Source organism: Saccharomyces paradoxus, chromosome XVI (genome assembly GCF_002079055.1).
Source record: "Saccharomyces paradoxus chromosome XVI, complete sequence".
In the NCBI taxonomy this organism is placed as follows: Eukaryota; Fungi; Ascomycota; class Saccharomycetes; order Saccharomycetales; family Saccharomycetaceae; genus Saccharomyces; species Saccharomyces paradoxus.
The window spans coordinates 434,166-459,488 of record NC_047502.1 but is presented as its reverse complement, the minus strand read 5'-3'; the positions used below and the strand labels follow the sequence as shown (position 1 = coordinate 459,488).

The 25,323-nt window shown below is 38.7% G+C and overlaps 17 protein-coding genes across 17 annotated transcripts; 8 read left to right on the top strand and 9 right to left on the bottom strand.

The window, feature by feature from the left end:
- Positions 1 to 808: 808 nt before the first annotated feature.
- On the top strand, positions 809 to 1,282 carry EGD1 (Egd1p; the record flags this gene model as incomplete). Its single annotated transcript, XM_033913834.1, has 1 exon — positions 809 to 1,282. The coding sequence occupies one exon, from the start codon at positions 809 to 811 to the stop codon at positions 1,280 to 1,282; it is 474 nt and encodes a 157-aa protein (XP_033769725.1).
- Positions 1,283 to 1,645: 363 nt separating this feature from the next.
- MET31 (Met31p) lies at positions 1,646 to 2,179 on the bottom strand (the record flags this gene model as incomplete). The annotated part of the gene is made up of 1 exon (XM_033913833.1): positions 1,646 to 2,179. The coding sequence occupies one exon, from the start codon at positions 2,177 to 2,179 to the stop codon at positions 1,646 to 1,648; it is 534 nt and encodes a 177-aa protein (XP_033769724.1).
- A 353-nt stretch (positions 2,180 to 2,532) lies between these two features.
- SPAR_P02260 (uncharacterized protein) lies at positions 2,533 to 3,483 on the bottom strand (the record flags this gene model as incomplete). Its single annotated transcript, XM_033913832.1, has 1 exon — positions 2,533 to 3,483. One exon carries the CDS (start codon positions 3,481 to 3,483, stop codon positions 2,533 to 2,535), a length of 951 nt encoding a protein of 316 aa, XP_033769723.1.
- A 225-nt stretch (positions 3,484 to 3,708) lies between these two features.
- Positions 3,709 to 6,717, top strand: ISM1 (isoleucine--tRNA ligase ISM1; the record flags this gene model as incomplete). The annotated part of the gene is made up of 1 exon (XM_033913831.1): positions 3,709 to 6,717. One exon carries the CDS (start codon positions 3,709 to 3,711, stop codon positions 6,715 to 6,717), a length of 3,009 nt encoding a protein of 1,002 aa, XP_033769722.1.
- Positions 6,718 to 6,964: 247 nt separating this feature from the next.
- MRX11 (Mrx11p) lies at positions 6,965 to 7,603 on the top strand (the record flags this gene model as incomplete). The annotated part of the gene is made up of 1 exon (XM_033913830.1): positions 6,965 to 7,603. The coding sequence occupies one exon, from the start codon at positions 6,965 to 6,967 to the stop codon at positions 7,601 to 7,603; it is 639 nt and encodes a 212-aa protein (XP_033769721.1).
- Positions 7,604 to 8,015: 412 nt separating this feature from the next.
- SSN3 (cyclin-dependent serine/threonine protein kinase SSN3) lies at positions 8,016 to 9,695 on the top strand (the record flags this gene model as incomplete). The annotated part of the gene is made up of 1 exon (XM_033913829.1): positions 8,016 to 9,695. The coding sequence occupies one exon, from the start codon at positions 8,016 to 8,018 to the stop codon at positions 9,693 to 9,695; it is 1,680 nt and encodes a 559-aa protein (XP_033769720.1).
- A 411-nt stretch (positions 9,696 to 10,106) lies between these two features.
- NOP4 (mRNA-binding ribosome biosynthesis protein NOP4) lies at positions 10,107 to 12,164 on the bottom strand (the record flags this gene model as incomplete). The annotated part of the gene is made up of 1 exon (XM_033913828.1): positions 10,107 to 12,164. One exon carries the CDS (start codon positions 12,162 to 12,164, stop codon positions 10,107 to 10,109), a length of 2,058 nt encoding a protein of 685 aa, XP_033769719.1.
- A 283-nt stretch (positions 12,165 to 12,447) lies between these two features.
- Positions 12,448 to 14,844, bottom strand: VPS16 (tethering complex subunit VPS16; the record flags this gene model as incomplete). The annotated part of the gene is made up of 1 exon (XM_033913827.1): positions 12,448 to 14,844. The coding sequence occupies one exon, from the start codon at positions 14,842 to 14,844 to the stop codon at positions 12,448 to 12,450; it is 2,397 nt and encodes a 798-aa protein (XP_033769718.1).
- Positions 14,845 to 15,134: 290 nt separating this feature from the next.
- On the top strand, positions 15,135 to 15,434 carry ELC1 (elongin C; the record flags this gene model as incomplete). Its single annotated transcript, XM_033913826.1, has 1 exon — positions 15,135 to 15,434. One exon carries the CDS (start codon positions 15,135 to 15,137, stop codon positions 15,432 to 15,434), a length of 300 nt encoding a protein of 99 aa, XP_033769717.1.
- A 384-nt stretch (positions 15,435 to 15,818) lies between these two features.
- Positions 15,819 to 16,118, bottom strand: SGF11 (SAGA histone acetyltransferase complex subunit SGF11; the record flags this gene model as incomplete). Its single annotated transcript, XM_033913825.1, has 1 exon — positions 15,819 to 16,118. One exon carries the CDS (start codon positions 16,116 to 16,118, stop codon positions 15,819 to 15,821), a length of 300 nt encoding a protein of 99 aa, XP_033769716.1.
- Positions 16,119 to 16,434: 316 nt separating this feature from the next.
- On the bottom strand, positions 16,435 to 17,682 carry CAM1 (translation elongation factor EF1B gamma; the record flags this gene model as incomplete). Its single annotated transcript, XM_033913824.1, has 1 exon — positions 16,435 to 17,682. The coding sequence occupies one exon, from the start codon at positions 17,680 to 17,682 to the stop codon at positions 16,435 to 16,437; it is 1,248 nt and encodes a 415-aa protein (XP_033769715.1).
- Positions 17,683 to 18,245: 563 nt separating this feature from the next.
- DIG1 (Dig1p) lies at positions 18,246 to 19,613 on the top strand (the record flags this gene model as incomplete). Its single annotated transcript, XM_033913823.1, has 1 exon — positions 18,246 to 19,613. The coding sequence occupies one exon, from the start codon at positions 18,246 to 18,248 to the stop codon at positions 19,611 to 19,613; it is 1,368 nt and encodes a 455-aa protein (XP_033769714.1).
- Positions 19,614 to 20,097: 484 nt separating this feature from the next.
- MNN9 (mannosyltransferase complex subunit MNN9) lies at positions 20,098 to 21,285 on the top strand (the record flags this gene model as incomplete). The annotated part of the gene is made up of 1 exon (XM_033913822.1): positions 20,098 to 21,285. The coding sequence occupies one exon, from the start codon at positions 20,098 to 20,100 to the stop codon at positions 21,283 to 21,285; it is 1,188 nt and encodes a 395-aa protein (XP_033769713.1).
- A 218-nt stretch (positions 21,286 to 21,503) lies between these two features.
- On the bottom strand, positions 21,504 to 22,100 carry ARL3 (Arf family GTPase ARL3; the record flags this gene model as incomplete). The annotated part of the gene is made up of 1 exon (XM_033913821.1): positions 21,504 to 22,100. The coding sequence occupies one exon, from the start codon at positions 22,098 to 22,100 to the stop codon at positions 21,504 to 21,506; it is 597 nt and encodes a 198-aa protein (XP_033769712.1).
- Positions 22,101 to 22,387: 287 nt separating this feature from the next.
- SPAR_P02140 (Oaz1) lies at positions 22,388 to 22,993 on the bottom strand (the record flags this gene model as incomplete). Its single annotated transcript, XM_033913820.1, has 1 exon — positions 22,388 to 22,993. The coding sequence occupies one exon, from the start codon at positions 22,991 to 22,993 to the stop codon at positions 22,388 to 22,390; it is 606 nt and encodes a 201-aa protein (XP_033769711.1).
- Positions 22,994 to 23,057: 64 nt separating this feature from the next.
- Positions 23,058 to 23,267, bottom strand: SPAR_P02130 (uncharacterized protein; the record flags this gene model as incomplete). Its single annotated transcript, XM_033913819.1, has 1 exon — positions 23,058 to 23,267. The coding sequence occupies one exon, from the start codon at positions 23,265 to 23,267 to the stop codon at positions 23,058 to 23,060; it is 210 nt and encodes a 69-aa protein (XP_033769710.1).
- Positions 23,268 to 23,623: 356 nt separating this feature from the next.
- KTR6 (putative mannosyltransferase) lies at positions 23,624 to 24,964 on the top strand (the record flags this gene model as incomplete). Its single annotated transcript, XM_033913818.1, has 1 exon — positions 23,624 to 24,964. One exon carries the CDS (start codon positions 23,624 to 23,626, stop codon positions 24,962 to 24,964), a length of 1,341 nt encoding a protein of 446 aa, XP_033769709.1.
- Between the last annotated feature and the right edge of the window lie 359 nt (positions 24,965 to 25,323).

The following is a 25,323-nucleotide window of genomic DNA, read 5'->3' as shown; positions in this document are numbered from 1 at the left end:
AAGAAAGAGTAGATGGGAAAGGAAAATATAATACACCTTTATATAACGAAATATAATTACACCGCCAATTACGTTTAGGGGACGCCAACAAGAAGTTAAATTCATTATTATGTACCTACAAATATGTTTCCACCGATAACTAATTCTCTCTTCGACGATCATTTGAGCGAAGTCTGTCCGCCCTTTTTTGGAGGAAGCTACTTCATCAATCGTTGATTTTGCAATTCCCTTAAACAAAAAATTTCTTTTGCCCTCCCTCGACGATTTTAGAGTAAAGAATACCTTGGGCCGTTTTTTTCTTTTTTCTTACGGCTGTTCTTCCTCTTTTTTCGCATGTTTTATTTTATTATCAACTTCCCTAATTCTCACTCGTACTAAAATGTTAAGCAATATGGCGAGAAATGGGCGCGCTTAAGCCGTTGATGTCTGGGTCCTTGATCGCAGACTACCCGTAGTAAATGGGTAATAGTTGTAGCTTTATTTACTCACCTATGACTCAAGGAAAAGCGTATTATTAGTTAATCTCTTGGCAGGAACGGACGGGTAAGGGACACAGCTTTCTTTTTTGACAAACTCAGGGTAATGGGATACTCGGAGTTTATTATACAATCATTCAATACGGCCGACGTTGAAAAAAAAAAGCAGAAAATTTTTGAATTTTTTCGTTGACCTTGGAAGATTTCGTAGTGGGAACAGCTGCAATTGCTTGTTAAGTAGTGACCCCTCCTTTGTAACAAGAAAGCGAATATTCTTTCTAGGGACGTCTAAGAACAAAACATCTCACACCAGACGCGACTCATAATTCATAATGCCAATTGACCAAGAAAAATTAGCTAAGCTACAAAAGTTGTCTGCTAACAACAAAGTTGGTGGTACCAGAAGAAAGCTTAACAAGAAGGCAGGCTCTTCTGCCGGTGCCAACAAGGACGACACCAAGTTGCAAAGTCAATTAGCCAAGTTGCACGCTGTCACCATTGACAACGTTGCTGAAGCCAACTTTTTCAAGGACGACGGTAAGGTCATGCACTTTAACAAAGTCGGTGTCCAAGTTGCTGCTCAACACAACACTTCTGTATTCTACGGTCTACCACAGGAAAAGAACTTGCAAGACTTGTTCCCAGGTATCATCTCTCAATTGGGCCCTGAAGCTATCCAAGCTTTGTCCCAATTGGCCGCCCAAATGGAAAAGCACGAAGCCAAAGCTCCAGCCGACGCTGAAAAGAAGGATGAAGCTATTCCAGAGTTAGTTGAGGGCCAAACTTTTGATGCTGACGTCGAATAAATAATTTAATCTTTAATTTTAACGTTAAATAAAAAAAACATATATTTTGTTCCATTTTTTTCATTTTTTTAGCATATCTAAGGCATATAATATAAACACTGTTTTCTGCAGGAAAAATAAAATGGAGAAAAAAAAGAACATACCACACTATACTATACACGTGAAATGATGGACTTGTACGTCACCAATTTTGTGCGCAAAAAACTTCACAAGAATAGAGAACATCTTACTAAACCTGGCGGAATATTACAACCTTCTTCTTTTTCTTCTTCTACTTTACTTCAATGGCTAAAGTATATATCTATCTATATATGTATGTGTAGATGTGCTAATTTTGACGGTAAAGTATGTTTTCCTCTTGCCCTACAACAAGCCGGTACCATTCTTTATCGCATCCTTGATGAGCTCATCCACGTCAACGTCCGAACCTTCACTCAGTTTCTTTCTGTTTCTTTGACAAGTCAATGTATTAGAATGTCTTTTCAGAGCATCCTTCCTGGCAAACCCTTTGCCACAATTTGAACAGATGTGCGGCAGTACCAGTGAATGCACTTTTTCATGCCTCCTCAGATCAGAACTTCTGCTGAATTTCAACTGGCATTTCGCACAGCTGTAGAGCTGTACACCTTCCTTGCTATGGTTACTACCTCCCGTCCTTTTTGTTTGTATTTCTGGAGCTCTTATAAGGTCTACGGCCATATTTTCTGGCTCCCCAGCGTTTAAAACATGTTCTGGTGCTGGTATAACAGCACTCAATGGGCTGGATTGTCTAATTCTGTGTAGCAGTTCCCGTATTATGGGGTCCGTATGGGTGGGACTCGATGAGGTTACCGCTATAGCTTCTGCCGCCTGTTTGAGAAATACTTCATCTACATTCATGTCTTGCGCCGGTTTCATATGCACATATAGACTACCGACTATGTATATGCGCCCAGCTCGTTAATAGTTAATGCTCTTCATGTATTGAAGGAACGGCTTTTTTTTTCCTTCCCATGTTATACATTTCATTAGACAAAAAAAAAAACCAGATGAGCAAGCAAATTTTTAAACTAAAGAATGGCGGCAAAATATGGTTCTATAGATTTGGAGAGAAGTCACATTTATATACCTGCTTCTCTGAAAGCTCCCTTTCAAAATTTTTTTTTGTGTATAATTAATTATACATGTATTCTTTGCCATGAACTCAAGTAAATATAAACCGAATAAAAAAAGACTCTTGAATAATGAACAGCACAATAAACTATACTTTACTATACTATCCTAAAAGAATCTTGAACTAACTTTTTACCAATGTTGTTAAACTCCTGTAATTCTGTTCCCAAAACATATCCGTTACTTTGACCCGACCATTCACTAGAGTCACTTGCCTGGGCGGGTTCGATTCCGCACTCAATCAATGATCTAGAATGCAAAACATTTGGTGTATCCGGGATAAACGTGGTATGTCGATATGTACCGGCATCCGCCTCCATGCTGTGTGCTTCCCCATGCTCCCACCGCCTGTGATGGTCTTCCCCATCGGAATGATTACGAAGTGGGTACGCATTTGTATGTACATGCAGATCATCAGCTGACCTATTCGCAGAGAAAAAAGGCGATGCTGGTGAATGGGAATTCATAAAAGTACCTCTGGGGAAATAGGAATGCTGATCACGCCGAGACAACATTTGCCTGCGTTGTTGTCTACTCCGCCGAATAAGTACGGGCCTCACAATGGAACAACAATTTATCACCTCTTCCAGTGACAAACCTGTTATTTGGGAATAGAAATGATAAGTTTCATTTCTTGTGGTTATCCTATCGCGGTCATCGCCTACAACATTTGGTACACTTAATATGAAAGCGGCTACAATTAGCTTGTGCAAATTGAACTTCAAAAACTTCATATAGTTAGTTTCCTTCAAGCAGCAGTCTAGAAACTTGATAACAATACAACAGACTTTTTTGAACTGTAAATGCGATGATTTGGCTCTGTGAAGGATTATTTCTAAGAATTTGGCTGTCTTCAAATGATTTGTGCCAGTAATCGTACTGCTATCATCACTAGACATGCTCACTAACAGACTCGCATATCGCTGCATAATCCCCTTAGTCACTTGTGCTACCATAAACTTTTTCAACACCATTTTCTGGTGTCTCAAAGACAACTCAGCAGATGTCATGTTATTCGCACTGCCTAAATTATACTCCTCACTCAGCATCTCCCAGAGTGAATAACTCTACCCCGTATTCTTTAAATGTTTAATATGGATGGCGATGATGTGTCGCCCCATATAATGCACTTTTGAAAACAATAAAATCCTCTTTGAAAATGTCGAATTCTTTTTCCGCCAGCGAGTTAAGAAACGCAGAAAAACAGCAAATATAATGGACCAAGGTTAAAAGTCACATGAACTCAATATACTAAAAACGATCTTTAACTACCTATGAAGTGCGCTAGGCTTCAGCCTCAACACATCTTTAGCATTATTAACAAGCGATATCTTGCCAAACATGCCTACCAAAAAACATTGAACTTGCCCAAGACCAAATTCCCTAGTAGATCAAATTTAGACATTACACTGAGGGAATTAATACCAAAATCTTCTCAGTTAGTTTATAAGGAGCAACTAAGTGATTTCTTCAAAGAATTTTCAGAGCTTAATACAACTGATGAGAAATTAAAATTCATCAAGGAAAAGTTATTCATCTTGCATGATGGACCACCCTATGCAAACGGCGACCTACATCTCGGCCATGCTCTGAATAAAATTCTGAAGGATATTATAAATAGATATCAACTTTCACAGGGAAGGTATATTTTTTATAAGCCTGGCTGGGATTGTCATGGATTGCCCATTGAGATTAAAGCATTGAAGGATTTGAGCGTGCAACAGATCGAATCAATATCGCCCTTAAAAATCAGGTCAATGGCGTTAAAACATGCACAGAAGGCAATTAAGAAGCAGAGGGAAACTTTCAAACATTTCGCTATTTTGACAGATTGGGAAACACCATACCTAACGATGAATAAAGACTATGAAATTAATCAACTAAATATTTTTAAAGAAATGTTTGAAAAAGGACTGATTAAGAGACAGAACAAACCAGTCTACTGGGGTACAGAAACTAGAACAGCTTTAGCAGAAGGGGAATTGGAGTATAATGAAAACCATAAATCCATTGCCGCCTATGTCAAATTTCCTCTTGAAAAGAAATCTGAGATAGATCTGTGCAAAAAACTGGGAATAACAAACAACTTACCTATATACTGTTTGATTTGGACCAGTACTCCATGGACCCTATTTTCTAATCGAGCGATCTGTTTTAACCAAGATTTTTCTTATTCCTTATTACGCGTAAACAATGAACTGATGGTTGTAGAGACAGACTCCATTGACGAATTGGGTCTGCCAATTGACTCATTCAAGACAATCAAACAATTCCAAGGAACTCAAATGCATGGGCTATGTTATCAAAACCTCTTAATAGACGATAATGTTAGCAGGCCCTTATTAAATGGTGCGCATGTTACCAGCGGTACAGGGACAGGATTGGTTCATACAGCGCCAGGACATGGACAAGATGACTATCTGATTGGTATGCAAAATGGGCTTGAAATTTATTCTCCCGTGGACCATCAGGGTCGTTACGAATTAAATGAACTTCCTCAGTCCGTCAGAACAATCATGAGAGATGAAAAGGACCCAACACAAGGTAGACAAGTATTGGATGTCGAAACCGCAAAAATCATTCTACGGAAGTTAAGTGACCTTAATCTACTCTATAAATCTCACGAATACACTCATTCCTATCCGTACGACTGGAGATCCAAGAAACCTGTCATAATAAGAGCCACCCCGCAATGGTTTGCAGATCTGCACGACGTAAAGAATTTGGCTCTGGAAAGTATCGAACGCGTCAAGTTTTGTCCCAAACGGGGCTATCCAAGGCTTTCATCCTTTATTAAAAGCAGAAATGAATGGTGTATATCTAGACAACGCTCATGGGGCATCCCTATACTAAGCTTTTACAAGGAGAGCGAACCGGATTCTATTTTGATGAATTCTGAAACCTTGGGGCATGCCATAGAAAAAATCAAACAAAAAGGAATTGATTCATGGTTTAACAATAAAGATAATGACATGAAAGAATGGTTACCGGAAAAATATCACGAAGTGGCACATGAATACTGCCGTTCTCAAGATACCATGGATGTGTGGTTTGATAGTGGGTCGTCATGGAGTGTAATCAAAGACTTTTATGAAAAGAGCTTAAGACTGACAAAACTTCCATCCCCATTGTACCAAGTTTGTTTGGAAGGATCTGATCAACATAGAGGGTGGTTTCAAAGTTCACTGTTAACAAAAGTAGCATCAAGTAATGTACCTGTTCCACCATATGAGGAAGTGATTACTCATGGTTTTACCTTGGATGAAAATGGTCTGAAAATGTCAAAGTCTGTGGGAAATACAATTTCTGCCGAAGCAATAATTCGGGGTGACGGAAAATTAGGGTTACCAGCTTTAGGCGTTGACGGGTTGAGGTATCTGATAGCGCAATCGAATTTCACTACTGATATAGTTGCTGGTCCAACTGTGATGAAGCATGTGGGAGAAGCTTTGAAAAAAATTAGATTAACTTTTCGCTACTTATTGAGTAATTTACAGAAGTCCCAAGATTTCAACCTTTTGCCGGTGGAGCAATTACGCCGTGTTGATCAATATACCTTGTATAAGATAAATGAGCTGCTAAAAACGACAAGAGAGTACTACCAAAATTATAACTTTTCTAAGGTTCTTATTACTCTACAATATCACTTAAACAACGAGCTATCGGCGTTTTATTTTGATATTTCAAAGGACACTTTATATTCTGATCAGATATCGTCCTTGACAAGAAGGCAGGTCCAAACAACACTTTTCCATATACTAAATGCATACAGGGCAATTCTTGCGCCAATCTTGCCCATTGTGGTCCAAGAAGTATGGAATTACGTACCAGAAGGATGGTTACAAGGGAAAGAACATATAAATATTAGTCCGATACGTGGAAAGTGGCCACTTTTCCACACAAATACGGACACCATCACCTCCTTTGAAGAGTTTGAACTGAAAATTTTAAGGCAGTTTCAGAAAGAATTTAGGAGTTGGAGTCAAAAAGAAGGTGTCACCAAAACTACACAAAGCCACGTTACCGTTTTCACCAAGCATCACCTCCCATTCAGTTCTGGTGAACTTTGCGACATCTTGCAATCATCTGCTGTTGATATATTGCAGATAGACAGTGATCACAACAGTCTACCAACCATTGAATTGGGAAGTGGAATATATGTACAAATTTTGATTGAACGAAGCAAAAAACACGACTGCCCTAGATGCTGGAAAGCTAGCTCAGCAGAAGAGGATAAATTATGTGATAGATGTAAAGAAGCTGTCGATCATCTAGTGTCTTGACTGACATGTACATTTCATGTATATAAAAATGCCAATTTCTGGCTCTTATGAAATAGAAAAACTCTTGTACTTATCAGTGGCTTCTTAACACGTCCCTACCAAGATTTTGATGCAGGGCCTCGGCCTATTGTTCTTACTAACTCTCAGCGCGTTATACGAACAAGAAGGAAAGAAGAGGAACATAAAAATGTTACTTTAGAGAAACTATGCAGAAATAAGTGTTATGCCAAAGCAGCTCCCCAGAAATATGACTGTGGTAAAGTTTTTCTTTAGGCCTTTTCAATTACAGACGAGCTCCAGATTTATTTTTAATAGACCTTTGGAGCTCGTGCTTAAGAGACCAGTGCAATTGACCATGTTGATGGGCACTAGACTTGGCGGACCAACCCAAATTAGATCCATATCTGGAAATGTGGATCCGGTGAAAAGAAGGGAGGACAGACTACGTAGAATATTTTCTAAATCACGACTTTTGACAAGGTTAAACAAGAATCCTAAATTTTCACATTATTTCAACCGCCTCAGTGAGGCTGGTACGGTCCCAACACTTACATCATTCTTCATCTTGCATGAGCTAACAGCTATACTGCCACTATTTCTATTATGGTGGTTGCTTTATAACCTCGACCTCTCTGATGATTTTAAACTGCCTAGCTTCTTAAATGGGTTAATGGAGAGCTGTCATGCAGCTATGGAGAAATTTGTTGGTAAGAGATATCAGGAATGTCTCAACAAAAACAAGCTGATTTTATCTGGCACAATAGCATACGTTACAGTAAAATTACTATATCCGGTACGCATTTTCATTAGTATCTGGGGAGCCCCATATTTTGGGAAATGGCTGCTCCTTCCCTTTCAAAAATTAAAGCACCTTATTAAGAAATAGAGCTTTTTTTTCTTTTTTTTTCTGGCCCAAAGACGGATTATTGTTTTCAATTGAAGCTGCGGATTCGGCATATGATTTATAGATTTCCAATATATTGTACTTCGTTATATATGTGTTATATATACTTATGGTTTCGTTTCAGAGAGTTTTGATAAGAGGAAATTATAGTCTTTTTTTAACAGTGAAATAAGTATCACACATCTAAAGCCTCAAAGAATCACGTGGTGTGGGTTAAGTTGCGCTTCGTTTTCCTGCTACAGTACTTAGAAGTTATCCCACAATCACCGCTGACAAAAAGGATACTAGAGGGGCCTAGAGGAAAGAGAAAAGGCGGGAAAGATATATTGAAGATAGTTTTTTTGTTTCCTAATTGAAGTTAAGGCCCGCCTAGTTTTTGACGGAAAAGAGAGAAATGTATAATGGCAAGGATAGAGCACAAAACTCCTATCAGCCAATGTACCAAAGGCCTATGCAGGTACAAGGACAGCAGCAATCTCAATCGTTTGTGGGAAAGAAAAACACAATCGGAAGTGTGCACGGAAAAGCCCCGATGTTAATGGCCAATAATGATGTTTTTACCATTGGACCTTATAAGGCAAGAAAAGATAGAATGCGGGTATCTGTATTAGAAAAATACGAAGTTATTGGCTACATTGCTGCGGGCACATATGGTAAAGTTTACAAAGCAAAAAGACAGATTGGTTCTGGTATTAGTTCTGGTATTAATTCAGCTAATGGCTCAAATATGAATGGTATCAATGCGAAAATTCCGCAGTTTGATAGCGCGCAACCAAAATCAAACTCTTCAATGGACCTGCAGGCGACTACAAACACGTTGAGAAGAAATTTGCTAAAGGATGAGGGAATAACTCCCGGAAGGATACGAACTACGAGAGGAGATGCATCTCCTCAATATAATTCTCAAAAACAAACTCCTACTAAGAAACCGTTAACAGCATTTTATGCCATTAAGAAGTTCAAAACAGAGAAAGACGGTGTTGAACAATTGCATTATACAGGTATCTCTCAGAGTGCCTGTAGGGAAATGGCATTATGTCGAGAATTGCATAATAAGCATTTAACAACATTGGTGGAAATTTTTCTGGAAAGGAAATGTGTTCATATGGTATACGAATACGCGGAGCATGATCTGCTACAAATTATCCACTTCCATTCCCATCCCGAAAAAAGGATGATACCGCCAAGAATGGTTCGATCTATTATGTGGCAGCTTTTAGATGGTGTGTCTTATCTTCATCAAAATTGGGTACTTCATCGTGATTTGAAACCTGCAAATATAATGGTGACCATAGATGGGTGCGTTAAAATTGGTGATCTAGGCCTGGCTAGGAAATTTCATAATATGCTGCAAACTCTTTATACCGGGGATAAGGTGGTTGTCACCATATGGTACCGTGCACCTGAGTTACTGTTGGGAGCACGGCACTATACTCCTGCAGTTGATTTATGGTCCGTTGGTTGTATTTTTGCAGAACTGATTGGGTTGCAGCCCATATTTAAAGGTGAAGAAGCTAAGCTAGACTCTAAAAAGACAGTTCCATTCCAAGTAAATCAATTACAAAGAATCTTGGAAGTTCTTGGAACTCCAGATCAAAAAGTTTGGCCTTATTTGGAGAAGTATCCAGAGTATGATCAAATCACGAAGTTTCCGAAGTATAGGGATAATCTGGCTACATGGTATCACTCCGCGGGAGGAAGAGACAAGCATGCATTAAGCTTGCTTTACCACTTGTTAAATTATGATCCAATTAAAAGGATTGACGCATTTAATGCTTTGGAACATAATTATTTCACGGAAAGTGACATTCCTGTTAGTGAGAATGTGTTTGAAGGTCTAACTTATAAATACCCGGCAAGAAGAATTCACACAAACGATAATGACATCATGAATCTCGGATCAAGAACGAAAAGCAACACACAAGCGTCAGGAATCACCGCAGGTGCCGCTGCGAATGCCCTAGGTGGACTCGGTGTTAACCGTAGAATCCTAGCCGCCGCAGCAGCCGCGGCCGCTGCAGTGTCAGGAAATAATGCATCAGATGAGCCATCTCGAAAGAAAAACAGAAGATAGGCTTCTATTTTTATATAATTTAGATTTTTATTGCATGAGCACTGTCACTATTATATTCATTAAACTTTTTTTATTTTTTTATAATATTTAAACCTGCATACAGTTTCAATGTCTTGATTAGAGCCAATGAGAACATGAATACAGTGAATATTCCGGTAAAAATAATGGAGTGACTCTAGATTAAACTAGAAATATGTTGGCAAATAGTTCACATAGTCGACACGACCTTTTGGTCCAGATGCCGGGCAGTATGTATACTGAATTTCTTACACTTCGCGTGGAAATATTATGCTAAAATAACGACATAAAAGACTTTTAAGTAAGTTAGAGATTCATCTATCTACTCTTTAAAATATAATGTACATATGTAAAAGAATACAAATCAAAATTCCTATAAATATGGCTCAATTTTTATTTTTTGGTGTGCTTTCTCTTACGTTTGAATCCAATTATCCTCTTTATATCATCACCCATTTTTTTGTCGTCTGAGTTGATGGCCGTTGTCCCTTCTTCTTTCTTTGGCTTCTTATTCTCAGATTCTCCAACATCTTCTGCATCTTCGTTATCTGGTCTTGCTCTCTTGGTTCTTGCTTGCTTCAATTGTTCTCTTCTTCTCTTCACGACGTTAGAGTTTTCAATCGCAAATTCAACACACAAACGTCTCCCTTTGCCCAAGTCATTGTCTACCTGTTTCTTTTCATCATCATTCAAACCCTCTAAAATTTCATCAGTGGTAACAGCATGACAATTCAACCACCTCAATCCCATCAGAGCGTTTTTATGATCTCTGAATTCTACAAAACCGTACCCTCTACTTCTTCCCGCAGTCGACCCTTTAACTTCCATAATAACCTTTGCTTGCTTTACAATACCACTTTTTTTGTCTTTCTTTTTTTGAGCTTCAATCTCGTCTGGACCCATGAACTTATATTTTTCTTTCGTGGATCTGATAATCTCCTCCTTACTCAATGGATGTCTTTCCTTGTTTTTAACTTCCGTGGCAAATTCGACAACAGCTTTACGAGCCAACGCCTTTAATGCTTTATCATTCATCGCTCTAGGAAGATTTCTAATAGCCAATCTAGTCATGGATAAATGCAGAGAAGGGTTCTTTTTCAGTTGCTCCACTCTTAACTTGTAAGATTTTTCTCTGATCTCCATGTCAGTATTAGTCAGCAAATCTGCCATCTTTGATCCTTCAACAACTCTACCTTCATTCAGCAAATATAAATTACGTCTATCTTTCTCACCTGGAGCTTTACCTAGGGCTTCTTTTCTTTTGGCGGCGTTCTTTTCTGCCATTCTACCAGCGTCCTCTCTTACTAAAGTTGGGGTAATGGATAGAACACGACCTTCATATACATACTCAGGCATGACATCGTCACCTATCAACAAAGAAGTAGAGCCAGCCGCAGGCGCATTCTTGATACACTCGTTATACGTATATTGGTCTTTGAAGGCTACAAAGGCAGTACCTTTAGCCAATCCTGTAGACTTGTCGATAACAGGTAATGCGTACTTAACGCTACCAAACTTACTGAAGTGTGCAGCCAAAGATTCTTCAGTAGCATCATAAGGGACGTTACGAACAAAAACGGAAAAGTCTTCCCTTTTGTTTTGCGCCGTACGTGTTGGTTCTTTTTTTTTTGAATCTTCATCTATTTGTCTATCCTCCTCTTGATCTCCATCTTCTCCCTCGTCATCGTTTTCTTCTTCTTCTTCATTTTCAGACTCATTATTGTCTTTGTCCTTGACTTCTGGCTGGGCTTTTTTGTAATCCTCCCATCTGTTTTTTTGAACAGCGAAATCGACAGCCACCTTTCTGCCATCAATTTTCAAATCTTTGGTGCTTTCCAAAGCAATTCTACAATTACTGATTTTTTTCATAGTAACAAACGCAAATCCACACAATTTACCGTCACGCTTCCTTGGAATAGTAGCCTCCACGACGGTACCATATCTGCCAAAGATCTTTTTTAATTTGGCCGGGTCACGACAACTCCATGGCATATTTCTGATAATTAGCTTTGGTTTACCTTTTAACATGGAGTCTTCATCGTCAGCGTCATTCTCATTTTCATTCTTCTGGCCTGTTATTTTCTCAGAAGACTCTGGTGTACTTTTTTCAACCCCTTCTGATGTTTTCTTTGAACGATCTCTTCTTTTGGCAACGTCTACCCTTAAGGTATGTCCGTTAAATTTAGTCTTTCTGGCCTTAGCTAACGCTTCTTTCGTGTCATCCTCTACAGCAAAACTAACGAACCCGAAGCCTCTAGATCTTTTGTTGGTGTCCTTAACAACAACCGCATGCTTGATCGGAGCAAAATTGGAAAAGAAATCGGCCAGCTGTTCATCTGTGACATCCTGGGGAATAGACCTTACAAACAAAGTCTTCATGTCTAAGCCGTCGTCATTTTGTTTTGAGACATTACTCGTAGATACTTCAACATTTTCTATTGTTTCTTCCATCTCACTTTTATAGATTAGTGACAATAATAGTTTTTTACTTGTTCCTGAAGAAATCTCACTATTTTATTAATAGAGTGCCTTGTATATAGTATTTAATTTAAAGTAAACGATGAGATGAGATGGGCTCTTGAAATTTTTCAGTGAAAATTATTTTTTTTCCTTCGCCGTTCTTTGGGTAACCCTATAGGAAACTAACTTAAATAACGGCACGTACATAATGGCAGCAATTAATCATTCAATAAAAGGCTAAGGATTCACAATGTGTCTATAACGGATATCTGCTCTATATTTTGCTCATCGTTTCATTCGCAAGTGCTTTTAATTCTGGTTCATTGGAAGGTATAATATTATATATCTCCTTTAGGCCCGGAATGTCTTTTTCCTTTCCTGCTAGTTGAATTGCATCACGAAAGCTCTTACAGTCCATATAAAGCTTTTTCTTTTCCTGGTAAGAAAGGCCAGGTATCATATTAACATAAGGGGTAGCTTTATTTATATGTCCTCTGCTTTTTAAGTATGTGTAGAATGGCATATAACCAATTGGTGATTTCCTTGACCGAGCAAACTGTAGTAGTTCGTCGAACCTCTTGGCTTGAACTAATGTTCTACATTTTAAGTGATACAGCTTTCTTTCGTTTATTTTGAACTTTTTAACTATTTCTTTCACTTGTTTGTCTTGTCCTGTTTCGATTAACTTTGAAAGCGTTTGATCTAGAGTCATATTAGTGAATGAGATACCGAATCTTTTGCCTAATGATTCCTGGTATACCCACAATTTTTCTTGTCTTTGAAGTTGTTCTACGACATTACTGGCCGATTCACTGTTTTGTGCTTTGCTATAGAGGTCTTTAATTTGCGGTAAAAAGCTGTGCAAAGATTGCTGTTCTTTTCCCTGCTGCAGTAATACGTGAGCCAAGTCAATAAATCGGTCCGTTTGGCGGTAAAAATCGTACAAGTAGGCTTTATCCATCCTCATGTAGTAGAGGTACAAGGGGTTGTTGAACATATCAATGATCAAAAGCTTCGTCAGTTGGGAATTTGTTAGCTTTTTAGAGAGTGCAATGAGCAATGAAATTGTTAAGCTAGAATTCTGCACTTTAATACACTCCTTTAGTGCTATACTATCATCATCAAGATTATACAGTTGCTCAATTTTAGCTTCTTCGTCCTTCTCTAACAAAGCTAAATCCCGAGATAACTGGAATCTTCCTTCTAGATATGCAACATTCGCAATAGCAACCATTTGCACTGTACCCGTCACATCTATAACACTTAGGCGAGATTTGAATATCTCGAGCAATTCGTCATCTTCTATGTCAGGGCTGCCCTTAATTTTAGCCTTTGCCCACTCAGTAAACACGTATCCCAAAAGAAACTGTTCATTAGCCAATTTGCATATCTGTATACATTCGTAATATCTGTGATATGTCAACAGCCTATCAAGAACACCTTTCAAGGTGATACCCTTGTACTCCTCCACTGTCAAAAAAATACCAAAACTTCTAAAGCAGTTTAATAATTTTATCGTATTGCAGGCATCTACGAATATACTTGCATCAAAAGACTTATACTGCAAAGAAGCCTTCCCATACGATGCTGCGTTCAATAACATTTTTTGTAGTTTGGGTTCGAATTCATCTATCGCAGCAGCAATACAGTCCAGAACACCCTTCTCCAGGACAAAATTCTTCAATATTTCAATTGCTTTGGGTGCGTGATCCTCCAGTAAACTAAATGAGTCAACAAGCATTGCACCTGGCTCAGTTGATCCAATTCTAAAGATATTAGAAGTCTGAGGCTGTACTCTTGATAAAAAGTAAATCTTTTCTGTCGTAATAACCTTCAGGCCGTCAACCTCTGCCCTCAGGTTGGTTACAGTAAAAGGATACCAAAATGTTACATACAAACCATCCGGCCCGTATAATTTGATTTCGTCCTCGAAAGAACACGCAACGGTATCGTTGCCACACCAGCATATATCATCTGGTGTAGAATCCAAGTTGTGCTCCATTAGTATTCTTACTGGATCTTTGAATATTTGCAGTTTATTGTACTTCATATTGTAAAGGCAAATAAACCCTTTAGATGAGATCTTTACCTTGTGCCACGATGAATCTGCGATTAACTTCAATAGTGCCCCATTTGAGGTACTCACTTGATACACATGGTCAACATCCAGTAAAATGATGGTGTCGTCATTGCAACTCCAGTGATTTTTTGTTAATAGGTTGTATTTTTTATCTTTGTTTTCATAAAGGAGTTCCCATTCATTTCCGTTTAACTTGTATATATCACGAGATTTTGTTAGCAACATGATTCCATTATGGTAGTCCCAGATAGTATCAATGATTGAGTCTTGCAACGGGATACTTTCTATCGTCAATGGGGACCAACTTTTTACAATTTTGACGCAGTTTTTCGTAACCAGTGTCAGCTTCTCATCTTTATCGAACTCAAACTTTATTATATCTTCATGAATTCTCTGCAAATTGATCTTACCTAACAGTTGCCCAAAATAATTGTATACTTGTATAAAGTCTTGAATTTCTACAGCAATGACGGTTAATGACAAGGCACATTTGAAGTCCTCGTACTGAGTTGGCCATTTTAATTCGCCAATGGCTCTGCTTCTATAAAATACATCTTTCAATCTTTCCCAGTCAAAGCTAGGGTTTTTCATTTTATTAGTGTGAAACAAAAGACAGCCTACTAGTCTGTACTGTTTCTTTCTTTCTTTCTCCTCTTAATTGATGTAGAGATGATCGTTTGTTACCATTAGAAATACAGGTTTAGCATTTTTACACTGGCTCTAAAATGCGATACCATTACCTGGTGCCTTATTATAGTTTCCTAAAGCCAAAAAAAAAAAAAAAAAAAGGTAACGCAAATAAGTCAAAAATAGACAAAAGTAAAGCGAACTATTTCTATTGTGTTTTTGCCAGAAATCAATGAAAAACAAACCATAGTTAAATGTCTCAAGATCATGTTACGCTAGTGTCAAAAGACGACAAAGAATATGAAATATCACGATCTGCTGCGATGGTTTCACCTACGTTAAAAGCTATGATTGAAGGGCTCTTCAAGGAAAGTAAAGGCCGGATAGAACTCAAGCAGTTTGATTCTGATATTCTAGCGAAGGTTGTGGAATATTTAAATTACAGTCTCAAATACAGCGGCATTAGCGAGGACGATGATGAGATTCCAGAGTTTGAAATACCGACTGAAATGTCGTTAGAGCTGCTGCTCGCAGCAGACTATTTGGGTATATAGGTACAAGAACAACAGAAGAAGAGCTAAGAATTCTTTTAATGATCGTATTTTATAGGCGTGACTTGCAGCATATTGCAGTAATATGCAGGTAAATCAATGCTCTGTTAGATAGCGTATCAATGCGCCCAAGTCATGTACATAACGAAGTGCGAGGTATCGTTTAACATTATATATGGAGGTGCCATTATAAGACATATAATGACTAGCTAAATATTTTTCCCCTTTTCTTTTTTGAGGTGCTACCACATAATTGCATGAACTTCTATGCGCGGAAATGCAGCCTAACATGTAAGCATACCGCCTCTTCTACGAACCTGTGCCCCCACAATAGGGGCCAAAATCTGTCCCTGTCCTTACAATTACCCATATAATCGCCACCTACTATCAACGTCTAGCGCCTCTACTCAAACATCTCTGTAAATGAGCTGCCAGCCTGTTTGCGGACACATCTCTGCCACAATTTTCACAGTGGATATACTGAGACGACTCTTGTTGTTTCTGTAGTCCATTAATATCGAGAGAACCATTCGGATCGTAATAATAACTACGAAGATCCGGATATCTTGTTTTCAGCAATTGTTGTTGAGTAGTTTCCCGAGCCACAATGTCCTGGATCAACGTGGTTAACAGGTTGTTCAGTATCCCATTTGAAATAGAGTCTATAGTAATAGTTTCTTCGGTCATCACAACAGGAAAAAACCCCGCAACCTAGAGAATACGAAAGGTTTATTGCTCTGCTTTGCTCAACGGAACACACGCTAAGTTACTTCTTCTATTCTCTAGATTGAAAAAAAAAAAGCTAATCATTGTTATAATGTATATATTACATACATTATATAACAATGAACCAAGACCTAAAGAGGAAAATCACCATTTTTTTCTGCGCGAGTTTCAGTGCGAAAATATTTTGTTACCCTGTATTGTGTCATAAATAATATATAGATAGAACTACCTAGCATATGTTAGAATAAAAGGTTACATGAAGAATGGTAGGCAGGGATTATTTCAAAACCTTACCGTCAACAATTTCCTTTGCTTCGCCATTGACGGAAACCGGCTTATCCCAAGCCCACATGTTGTTGATAAATTCTTTGTCGTCGTCGTTAGTTGCATCCAACTTGGCATAGTCGTAGGATTCCCAGTCTGGTGCGACATCGAAAGCTGGAACGTAGTCTTGACCCCTAACCATAACCGCACCAACGATACCGTTATTGTTGTTTTCACCGTACACAACTAGACAACCGAACATATACTTGGTAGAGGCGGACAATCTGTTAAAGAAACCGCCGACCAAGTTGTTAGACATGAAAGTCAAAGTCAATTCGTCGTTATACTTGTAGGTGACCTTCCATAGGGAATACTCTTCTGGGCTGTAGTGCTCCCAAAACCAAGGCAAAGCAACTGGTCTAGTGTCCTCATTGGAGTACTTTCTCTTCCAGTCATCCAAAACGAAAGTTGACTTGCCCAATAATTCCAATGGATGCTTTGGCTTCTTAGAAGAAGTTTCAGTCTCAGTAGCGGCCGGCTTGGCTTCCTCCTTCTTCTTTGAGGGGTTGGCAGCGGCAGTTGGGGCCTTCTTTTCCTTCTTCTTTTGTGGGGGACTCAATGGCTTGTCAGCGAACTTAAAATCCTTGTACTCGTCCTTCAAGAATGATGAAGCTCTGACGGTATTGAACCATCTCACGATGGCTGGATGTTGAGCTCTCCATTCGGTACCGAATAGGCTCTCGAAGTATCTGGTGAAAATCGAGGCAGCCACCAAGTCGGCCAAGGAGATGCTTTCCGTAACCAAATACGTGTAGTTTTTCAATCTATCCTCGAAGATGTCGACGATCTTGCCAACAGCGTCCATGGCAGAGTCAAAGCTCTTCTTGTTATAAGGAGCGCCGCCCTTCAAGGGGACAATGGTATTGGCGATCTGGATGCAGAGATCACTGTTTGCCAGCGATTGCCATCTGATAATCTGTGCTTGAGCATTTAAGTCATCGTCAGCACCCAATAGTTGAGCCTTCATTTTCTCGTCCTGTGAAAGCTTTACCAAATAGTAGTTAATGGCCATGGCCTCGGTTAACTTATAGCCTTTTGGACCCACGAAAGCCGGAACTTTCTTCAAAGGAAAGTCCCTTGCAAACTGTTCAATGGCGGTATCTGGTTCAACAACCTTGACGTCCAGCTTCAAAGCCTTGACAAGACCTCTTGGGACCCAAGTTCTGATTCTGAAGTTAGCATATAAAGTACCCTGTGACATGGCGTACAAAACGTATATCTTATTTTTGAGTTTCTATGTTCTGTATATTGCAACAAAAGAAAATGCAACAACAAAAAGGAGAAGAAAAAGAGCAATTGCGGGTTGCCAAGCAATACAACGAAACGCTTCTGATAATAGAAAACAAGAAAACTAATAAAAAAAAAAATAAGGATCTCTACAAGGACTATTCTAATCATGTCTCCTTTCGCGGGCAGAAAAACAGAAAAAGCAAGAATCAACGCCCAACGACCTGCAGCAGCAAGCGTGAAAAATTCCCCGAGTGGGCTCAGCGCGAGCGAAAGATGAAACAAGCAGCAGTCGGCTTGCACAGGCCTTGCATGTATGCGTTGGTGGGCCTTGGGCTTTACTTATAAGCAGCTGTTTCGCCACTTGATACGGTTGTTCTTTACATCTGTTGCTCGCTGGGGGATGTTTATTAGGTTTAGTTTTTCCGCTTTGTACTTTGCGTTTTTTTAGATTATACAGAGGAAACGCACTTAAAGAGAATCAAATTATTATCAAATTTTGATATATTTTCTTAAAAAAGAAAACAGAAAGTGATAATGGCCGTGTCACCCCGTTTGAGAACGACTGGTGAAGATACATCCATGGCTAAATCAGCAGAAGATCCAATTGGTGATGTGGAAATCAGTACGAAAAGTGCTAGTGGCAACAGCGATGGCAACAACAAGAATTCGCCAGACGGAAGCAGTGTTGGCCAGGAACCAGAACTAGAGCACATCCCAGAGGAGAATGACTCCGCTGATAAGGAAGCAGATCATGAGGATTGTGAGGCAGCCACAGCGAAGAAGAGGAAAATTCAACCATTGAAGAATCCCAAGAAATCACTGAAGAGGGGTAGGGTTCCAGCGCCTTTGAATCTATCGGATAGCAACACTAATACACATGCTTGTAGCTCTAAAGAGGGCAGCTTGGCTTCGTCTAACTCAGCACATTTTCCTTCTGTTATTAATCAGAGCGTGAAAAGCGCGCCTGCACAAGTTACACAGCATTCTAAGTTCCAGCCTCGTGTACAATACTTGGGAAAGGCCAGTTCTAGACAATCCATTCAGGTGAACAATAATAGCAATAATTACGGGAAAGTACACATGCCTTCGGCGGGCGTCATGACCGCGATGAATCCTTACATGCCCATGAACCGCTACATAATGTCACCATACTATAATCCGTATGGTATTCCTCCGCCTCACATGCTGAACAAGCCCATAATGACACCCTACGGCTCGTATCCATATCCGATGGGTCCGCGAACCTCCATCCCTTTTGCTATGCAAGGCGGCAACACTAGACCCTACGAAGAGAATGAGTACGGTGGTAGCAGCTACAGGAACAAGAGAGTAAATGACTCTTACGATTCGCCCTTGAGTGGCACTGCTTCCACTGGGAAAACCAGAAGATCTGAAGAAGGTTCAAGAAATTCTAGTCCGGGCTCAAGTGCGAATGCCAGTCCCACGCAACAGCGCACTGATTTGCGCCCAACCTCTGATATGATTCCTACGGAAGAATACCATTTTGAACGGGATGCCTTACTCTCGGCCAACACCAAAGCTAGAAGCGCGAGCACGAGCACAAGCACGAGCACAAGCATAAGCACAAACAGAGACAGGAGTTCATGGCACGAGGCAGAAGCCAATGAAGAGGATGAAGAGGGTACGGACTTAGCCATCGAGGACGGAGCGGTCCCCACTCCGACTTTTACTACGTTCCAGCGGGCTTCGCAACCACAGCAGCAGTCGCCCAGTCTTCTTCAAGGCGAAATCCGACTCTCGTCCCATATTTTTGCCTTTGAGTTCCCATTGAGCTCTAACAATGTTGACAAGAAAATGTTTATGAGCATATGTAATAAGGTATGGAATGAATCGAAGGAACTGACAAAAAAATCATCATCACACCACAAAACAGGCAAGTAGTAGCAATTCGCGCGCACATTCATACACTTACACACCCACAATTATACTCGCACTCACACTCACACTCGCACACCAAGGACAATTCAGTACATACGCAATTTATATAAGTTGATAAACAAAAAATAAGGGAGAATAACCACCTTATTACTAGTTATTATTATTATCGTCACTAGACACGACGATATTGGTTTGCTTTTTTTTTTTTTTTTTTCCATCGTTGTAACGGATTTGGCGTTGAAGTATTTTGATATAAGTAAAACAGAACATCAAATCAAGAATAATAAAGGAGGCAAAGTCTTCAACCGGGCGGATTCTCAATTGGTAGAAAAGTATTTATTATTTTTTGTTAGCTGCTATTGGGTTCTGTTATTTGCGAATCTATATTTCCTTCCACACTTTGCGAAGGTAAGAGGAGAATAGCAATATTTTTTAGTTGTTTCAAGCAGAGAGATATAACATAACTATAATAAAAAAATAAGGATCGATGTCGCTTTCTCTTGTGTCGTACCGTCTAAGAAAGAACCCGTGGGTTAACATTTTCCTGCCTGTTTTGGCCATATTTCTAATATATATTATTTTTTTCCAGAGGGATCAATCTTTATTAGGACTTAATGGTCAATCCATTTCCCAACACAAATGGGCACACGAAAAAGAAAACACATTCTATTTCCCCTTCACCAAGAAATATAAGATGCCAAAGTACTCCTATAAGAAAAAAAGCGGCTGGTTGTTCAATGACCACGTGGAAGATATTATTCCAGAAGGCCATATTGCACATTATGATTTGAACAAATTGCGCTCTACTCCGGAAGCAGCTGTCAATAAGGAACATATTTTGATATTGACTCCAATGCAAACATTCCATCAACAATACTGGGACAATTTGCTGCAGTTGAATTATCCTCGGGAATTGATTGAATTGGGGTTCATTACACCTAGAACAGCCACTGGTGATTTGGCCCTAAAGAAACTAGAAAATGCCATCAAAAAAGTTCAAACGGACAAGAAGACCCAAAGATTTAGTAAAATTACTATTTTGCGACAGAATTCCCAGAGTTTCGACAAGTTGATGGAGAAGGAAAGACACGCGTTAGATGTTCAAAAGGAGAGACGTGCAGCAATGGCTTTGGCGCGCAACGAATTACTATTTTCCACCATAGGGCCTCACACTTCTTGGGTTTTGTGGCTGGATGCCGATATTATAGAGACGCCAGTATCCTTAATTCAAGATATGACCAAACACAACAAGGCTGTCTTAGCTGCAAATATTTATCAAAGATTCTACGATCAAGAGAAGAAACAACCATCAATCAGACCATACGATTTCAACAACTGGCAAGAAAGTGACATTGGTTTGGAAATAGCCTCTCAGATGGGTGATGACGAGATTATTGTTGAGGGTTATGCAGAGATTGCCACTTATAGGCCATTAATGGCACATTACTATGACGCCAATGGCGCATCAGGTGAGGAAATGGCACTGGATGGTGTCGGTGGTGGATGTACTTTGGTTAAAGCGGAAGTTCATAGAGACGGTGCCATGTTCCCTAATTTCCCCTTTTATCATTTGATTGAAACGGAAGGTTTTGCCAAGATGGCGAAGAGATTAAACTATGACGTATTTGGTTTACCAAACTATTTGGTTTATCACATAGAAGAAGAAAACCATTAAGCCACTGAGTAAAAAGCATACCGAAGCAATAGCGTGATCGAAAGATAGTATTGTTGCGGTTATTAGTTGAAAATAAACAAAAACAAGATATATATATATATATATATAATTTACACATGTATATTAAAAAAAAAATGCCGAATAAAAAGTGATGCGCCTACGGATCCGTGAGCTTGACGATGAACCATACAGACCTTACTTCTTCTGGTGTCTCCTTGTCATTTATAAATTGGTGGTCTTGACTTTTTATTCCTCTCTAGTCTAATAATCATCCATTCAATAGCATCTTTAACACCTTCTCCAGTCAATGCACTTATTGGTAAAACTCTACTATCTCTGGCGCTTATATGCTCCGCAATTTTATTGAATACTTCCTTTATGTCCTGCACTTCCATTCTATCTTGTCTATCTTGTTTATTGGCCAGCATCAAGATGGGCACACCTTCAATTTCTTCATCCATTACAACTGACTGTAGGGTCGTGGAACATTCATCTAATCGCTCTCTATCTGAACTATCCACAATGAAAATTATACCATGGCATAAGGAATAGTATTCGCACCACATTGATCTCAATGATTCTTGCCCACCCACATCCCAAAATTTCAAGATCTGTTTATTATCGACGGGTATTGTTGCCACATTCTGTCCTACCGTAGGCTGTATCTTTTCCAAGGCTTTGAACGCCAGAGAATATTCCTTTTTCAATGTCTCTAAAAACGTCGTTTTACCTGCATTGTCTAAACCTAATATCAGAATTGAATATTGTTCTTTTTTATTCCAAGTGTTGTAAAGTCCCTTAACTAAGTGAAACATGGGTGCGCAGCGCTTTATACACTCTATCCTCTTCCACCTATTTGAATAGCACATCAATTTGAACTCTCTTTTTTATTTTTCTATTTACGTTTGTCTGAAAAAGGTGTAAACATATTTTCATACCAACACACACAAAGTTCGATTTAAAAGATAGGAACTTGGAAAGGATACATATGCAAACTACTTTGAACGTACTTGCTCTTGAACATTTTTATAAAAATGCAGGAGCCTATTAATGTATTTAATGGGGAGGATGTATGCTCCAAACTGGGTATAACGGCAACTGCTCAACATTCAAACTCCAAAATAACAAAATTTTCATCACCTAATAAATGAGATATAGAATCCGTAGCCAAATCGCTCGAGTTTAACAAACTTTCTCTATCTTCATTTTTGATCAGTTTTCCACCGACCCAGTTAAGATTTTTTAAAAGATCCAACCCGTTATTGATTAAATCATCTCTTAAAATATATAATCTCAATTTCATGTATTCAAATTTGAAGTTTTGATCCAGGTTAGAGGTGAGCTCTAAGAGAGCAAGTAACCAATCTTTATTTATATAGTTACTGTGGTTATCATGAAGGCTATTGTTATTCAGTAAGGGCGGTAATACAACATGGAAATAGTTTTCGTTCAGTTTACACCAAATCAGTTCTTGTGTAAATAGGGGAAGATACAGTATGAAATACTGTGAGCCCAGGTTCCTCCAATTGTAACCATTGTTACTGTTATTATTTTTATACTGCTTGGTATTTTCATTATAAATTAGTCTTTTTAATGTAGTTTTCATATCGCCTACAAGCTTATTCTTTAACAATTTGGCAACAGGTTTCTGGTTGCTATACCTGTCCTTCATTAAAAGATTGTGATCCAGTATAAATTGAGATTCCATGCATAAGATAACATCCCAGTAAAAATTGATGATATCAACATCTGGAGGAAGGTCTAGAGGGATGTCACGCGCACCAATCCTTAAAGCCGCCGCCAGTCAAACTATACGTAGAAAGCTTGGGCATTGGCGTGCACTTATTACTTTTTAGTAATGAACTTATGGTAAACTGTAAAGAAATACCCAGATTTGATGGGTCTTCTATGAGCCTCATGAGCTCAGGATTTTGTAAAACGTTTATTATTTTCGTTTTCCTTTTTTGTATTACTCCAGACATTTTTTAAAGATTTCTTCAACTTTTTATGTTATTCTCACTATTACAATACAACGATACTAGTTTCTTTATCTATCCATATCTTTATTCTCAATCACGTATATATACACATAGTCATCACCGTTATCTTTTGATTTTTTTAAGTGGCGCTCTCGTGAAACACGAGTTGTTGCTTTACAGGGAAAAAAAATATAAAAATAACCTTCAAGTTACATGTGACATTTATTCGAGAAATGTGTAAAAAGTTTTGTTGAATAAATTTAAAGATTGTAGGACTATTCAAGATTACAGGTATACTAGGTGTTCACCCAATCTTTTGTGCCCTCGAGTGAAGACAAAAAAAGGTCAGATAAGGTAAAATGCACGTACTACTGAGTAAAAAAATCGCACGGTTTTTGTTAATTTCGTTTGTTTTCGTGCTTGCACTAATGCTGACATTAAATCATCCGACAACAAAGCAGATATCTGAACAGTATTTTACACCATATCTTCCGAAATCTCTGCAACCTATTGCGAAAATTAGTGCGGAGGAACAGAGGCGTATACAACAGGAACAGGAAGAAGCCGAGTTGAAGCAATCTTTAGAAGAAACAGCCATTAGAAATGCCACCAACAATGCTATTAAGGAAAAGATCAAATCCTATGGTGGTAACGAAACGACGCTAGGGTTCATGGTACCATCGTATATCAATCATAGAGGGTCGCCACCAAGGGCATGCTTTGTCTCACTAATCACTGAAAAGGACTCCATGACCCAAATCTTACAATCCATTGATGAAGTGCAGGCAAAATTTAACAAAAATTTTGCGTACCCTTGGGTTTTTATCAGTCAGGGAGAACTTGACGAAATGAAAAAGGAAATGATTTATCAAGCCATGACTGATTCCATGAATGGTGATTCTGAATTAATCGATATTACGTTTACTGAAGTTCCTGCGGACGAATGGGTATACCCTGAGTGGGTTGATGAAAATAGAGCAGCAGATTCACTAATTGCACTAGCAAATATACCGGATGGTGATTCTAGAGCTGCAAGATATCAAGCAAGATATTTTGCAGGGTTCTTTTGGAGACATCCAGCTCTGAATGAGTTTGACTGGTATTGGAGAGTAGACCCTGGTATTAAATTGTACTGTGATATCGATTATGACCTCTTTAGGTGGATGCAAGACGAAGGGAAAGTATTCGGTTTCACATTGAGTATGAGTGAAGCTAAGGAAGCCAATGAAAAGATTTGGGACGTTACGAAAAAATTTGCAAAAGATTTTCCGAAGTTTATATCTGAAAATAATTTCAAGTCATTTATTACAAAAAAAGACTCTGAAGATTTCAACAATTGTGAATTCAAATCAAATTTTGAAATCGGTAATTTGAACTTTTATAGATCGCCAGCTTACAGGAAATTTTTTGAGTATATCGACAATGAGGGTGGTATTTTCTACTGGAAATGGACTGATTCCATGATCCACACAATTGGGTTATCGATGTTGTTGCCAAAGGATAAGGTACATTTTTTCGAAAATATAGGATTCCATTATGACCTGTACAATAGCTGTCCCCTAAACGACGACATATGGAACCAATATAATTGTGATTGTGACCAAGGTAATGATTTCACGTTCAGAAGTGGTTCATGTGGTGGACATTACTTCGACATTATGAAGAAAGATAAGCCAGAAGGTTGGGACAGGTTACCATAAATCAAAACACTGTTGTATAGGAACAATAATCGTCTACATATATATCTATGAATATATATATATATTTATTTTTATTTTATTTAATTTTCAATTAAGACCGTGAGAAAGGGAAAAACAAAACTAACTTATGAGGAACGTATCGAGAGGTGGCGAATATATATAATGACTAGGTTAGAAGATTCAGAGCTTCATGTATTGTCGTGGTTTTTTTGTTTGACTTTTTTAATCAAATTTTCAGTTTTCAGTGAGTAATTGGATATTACTATGCAAAATGCAACTATATTTTCAAAGAAATTTAATAAATCCAACTCGCACAGTGAGTGAAACGTTTTTATATTAAACGTGCTTTTTTTTATTTT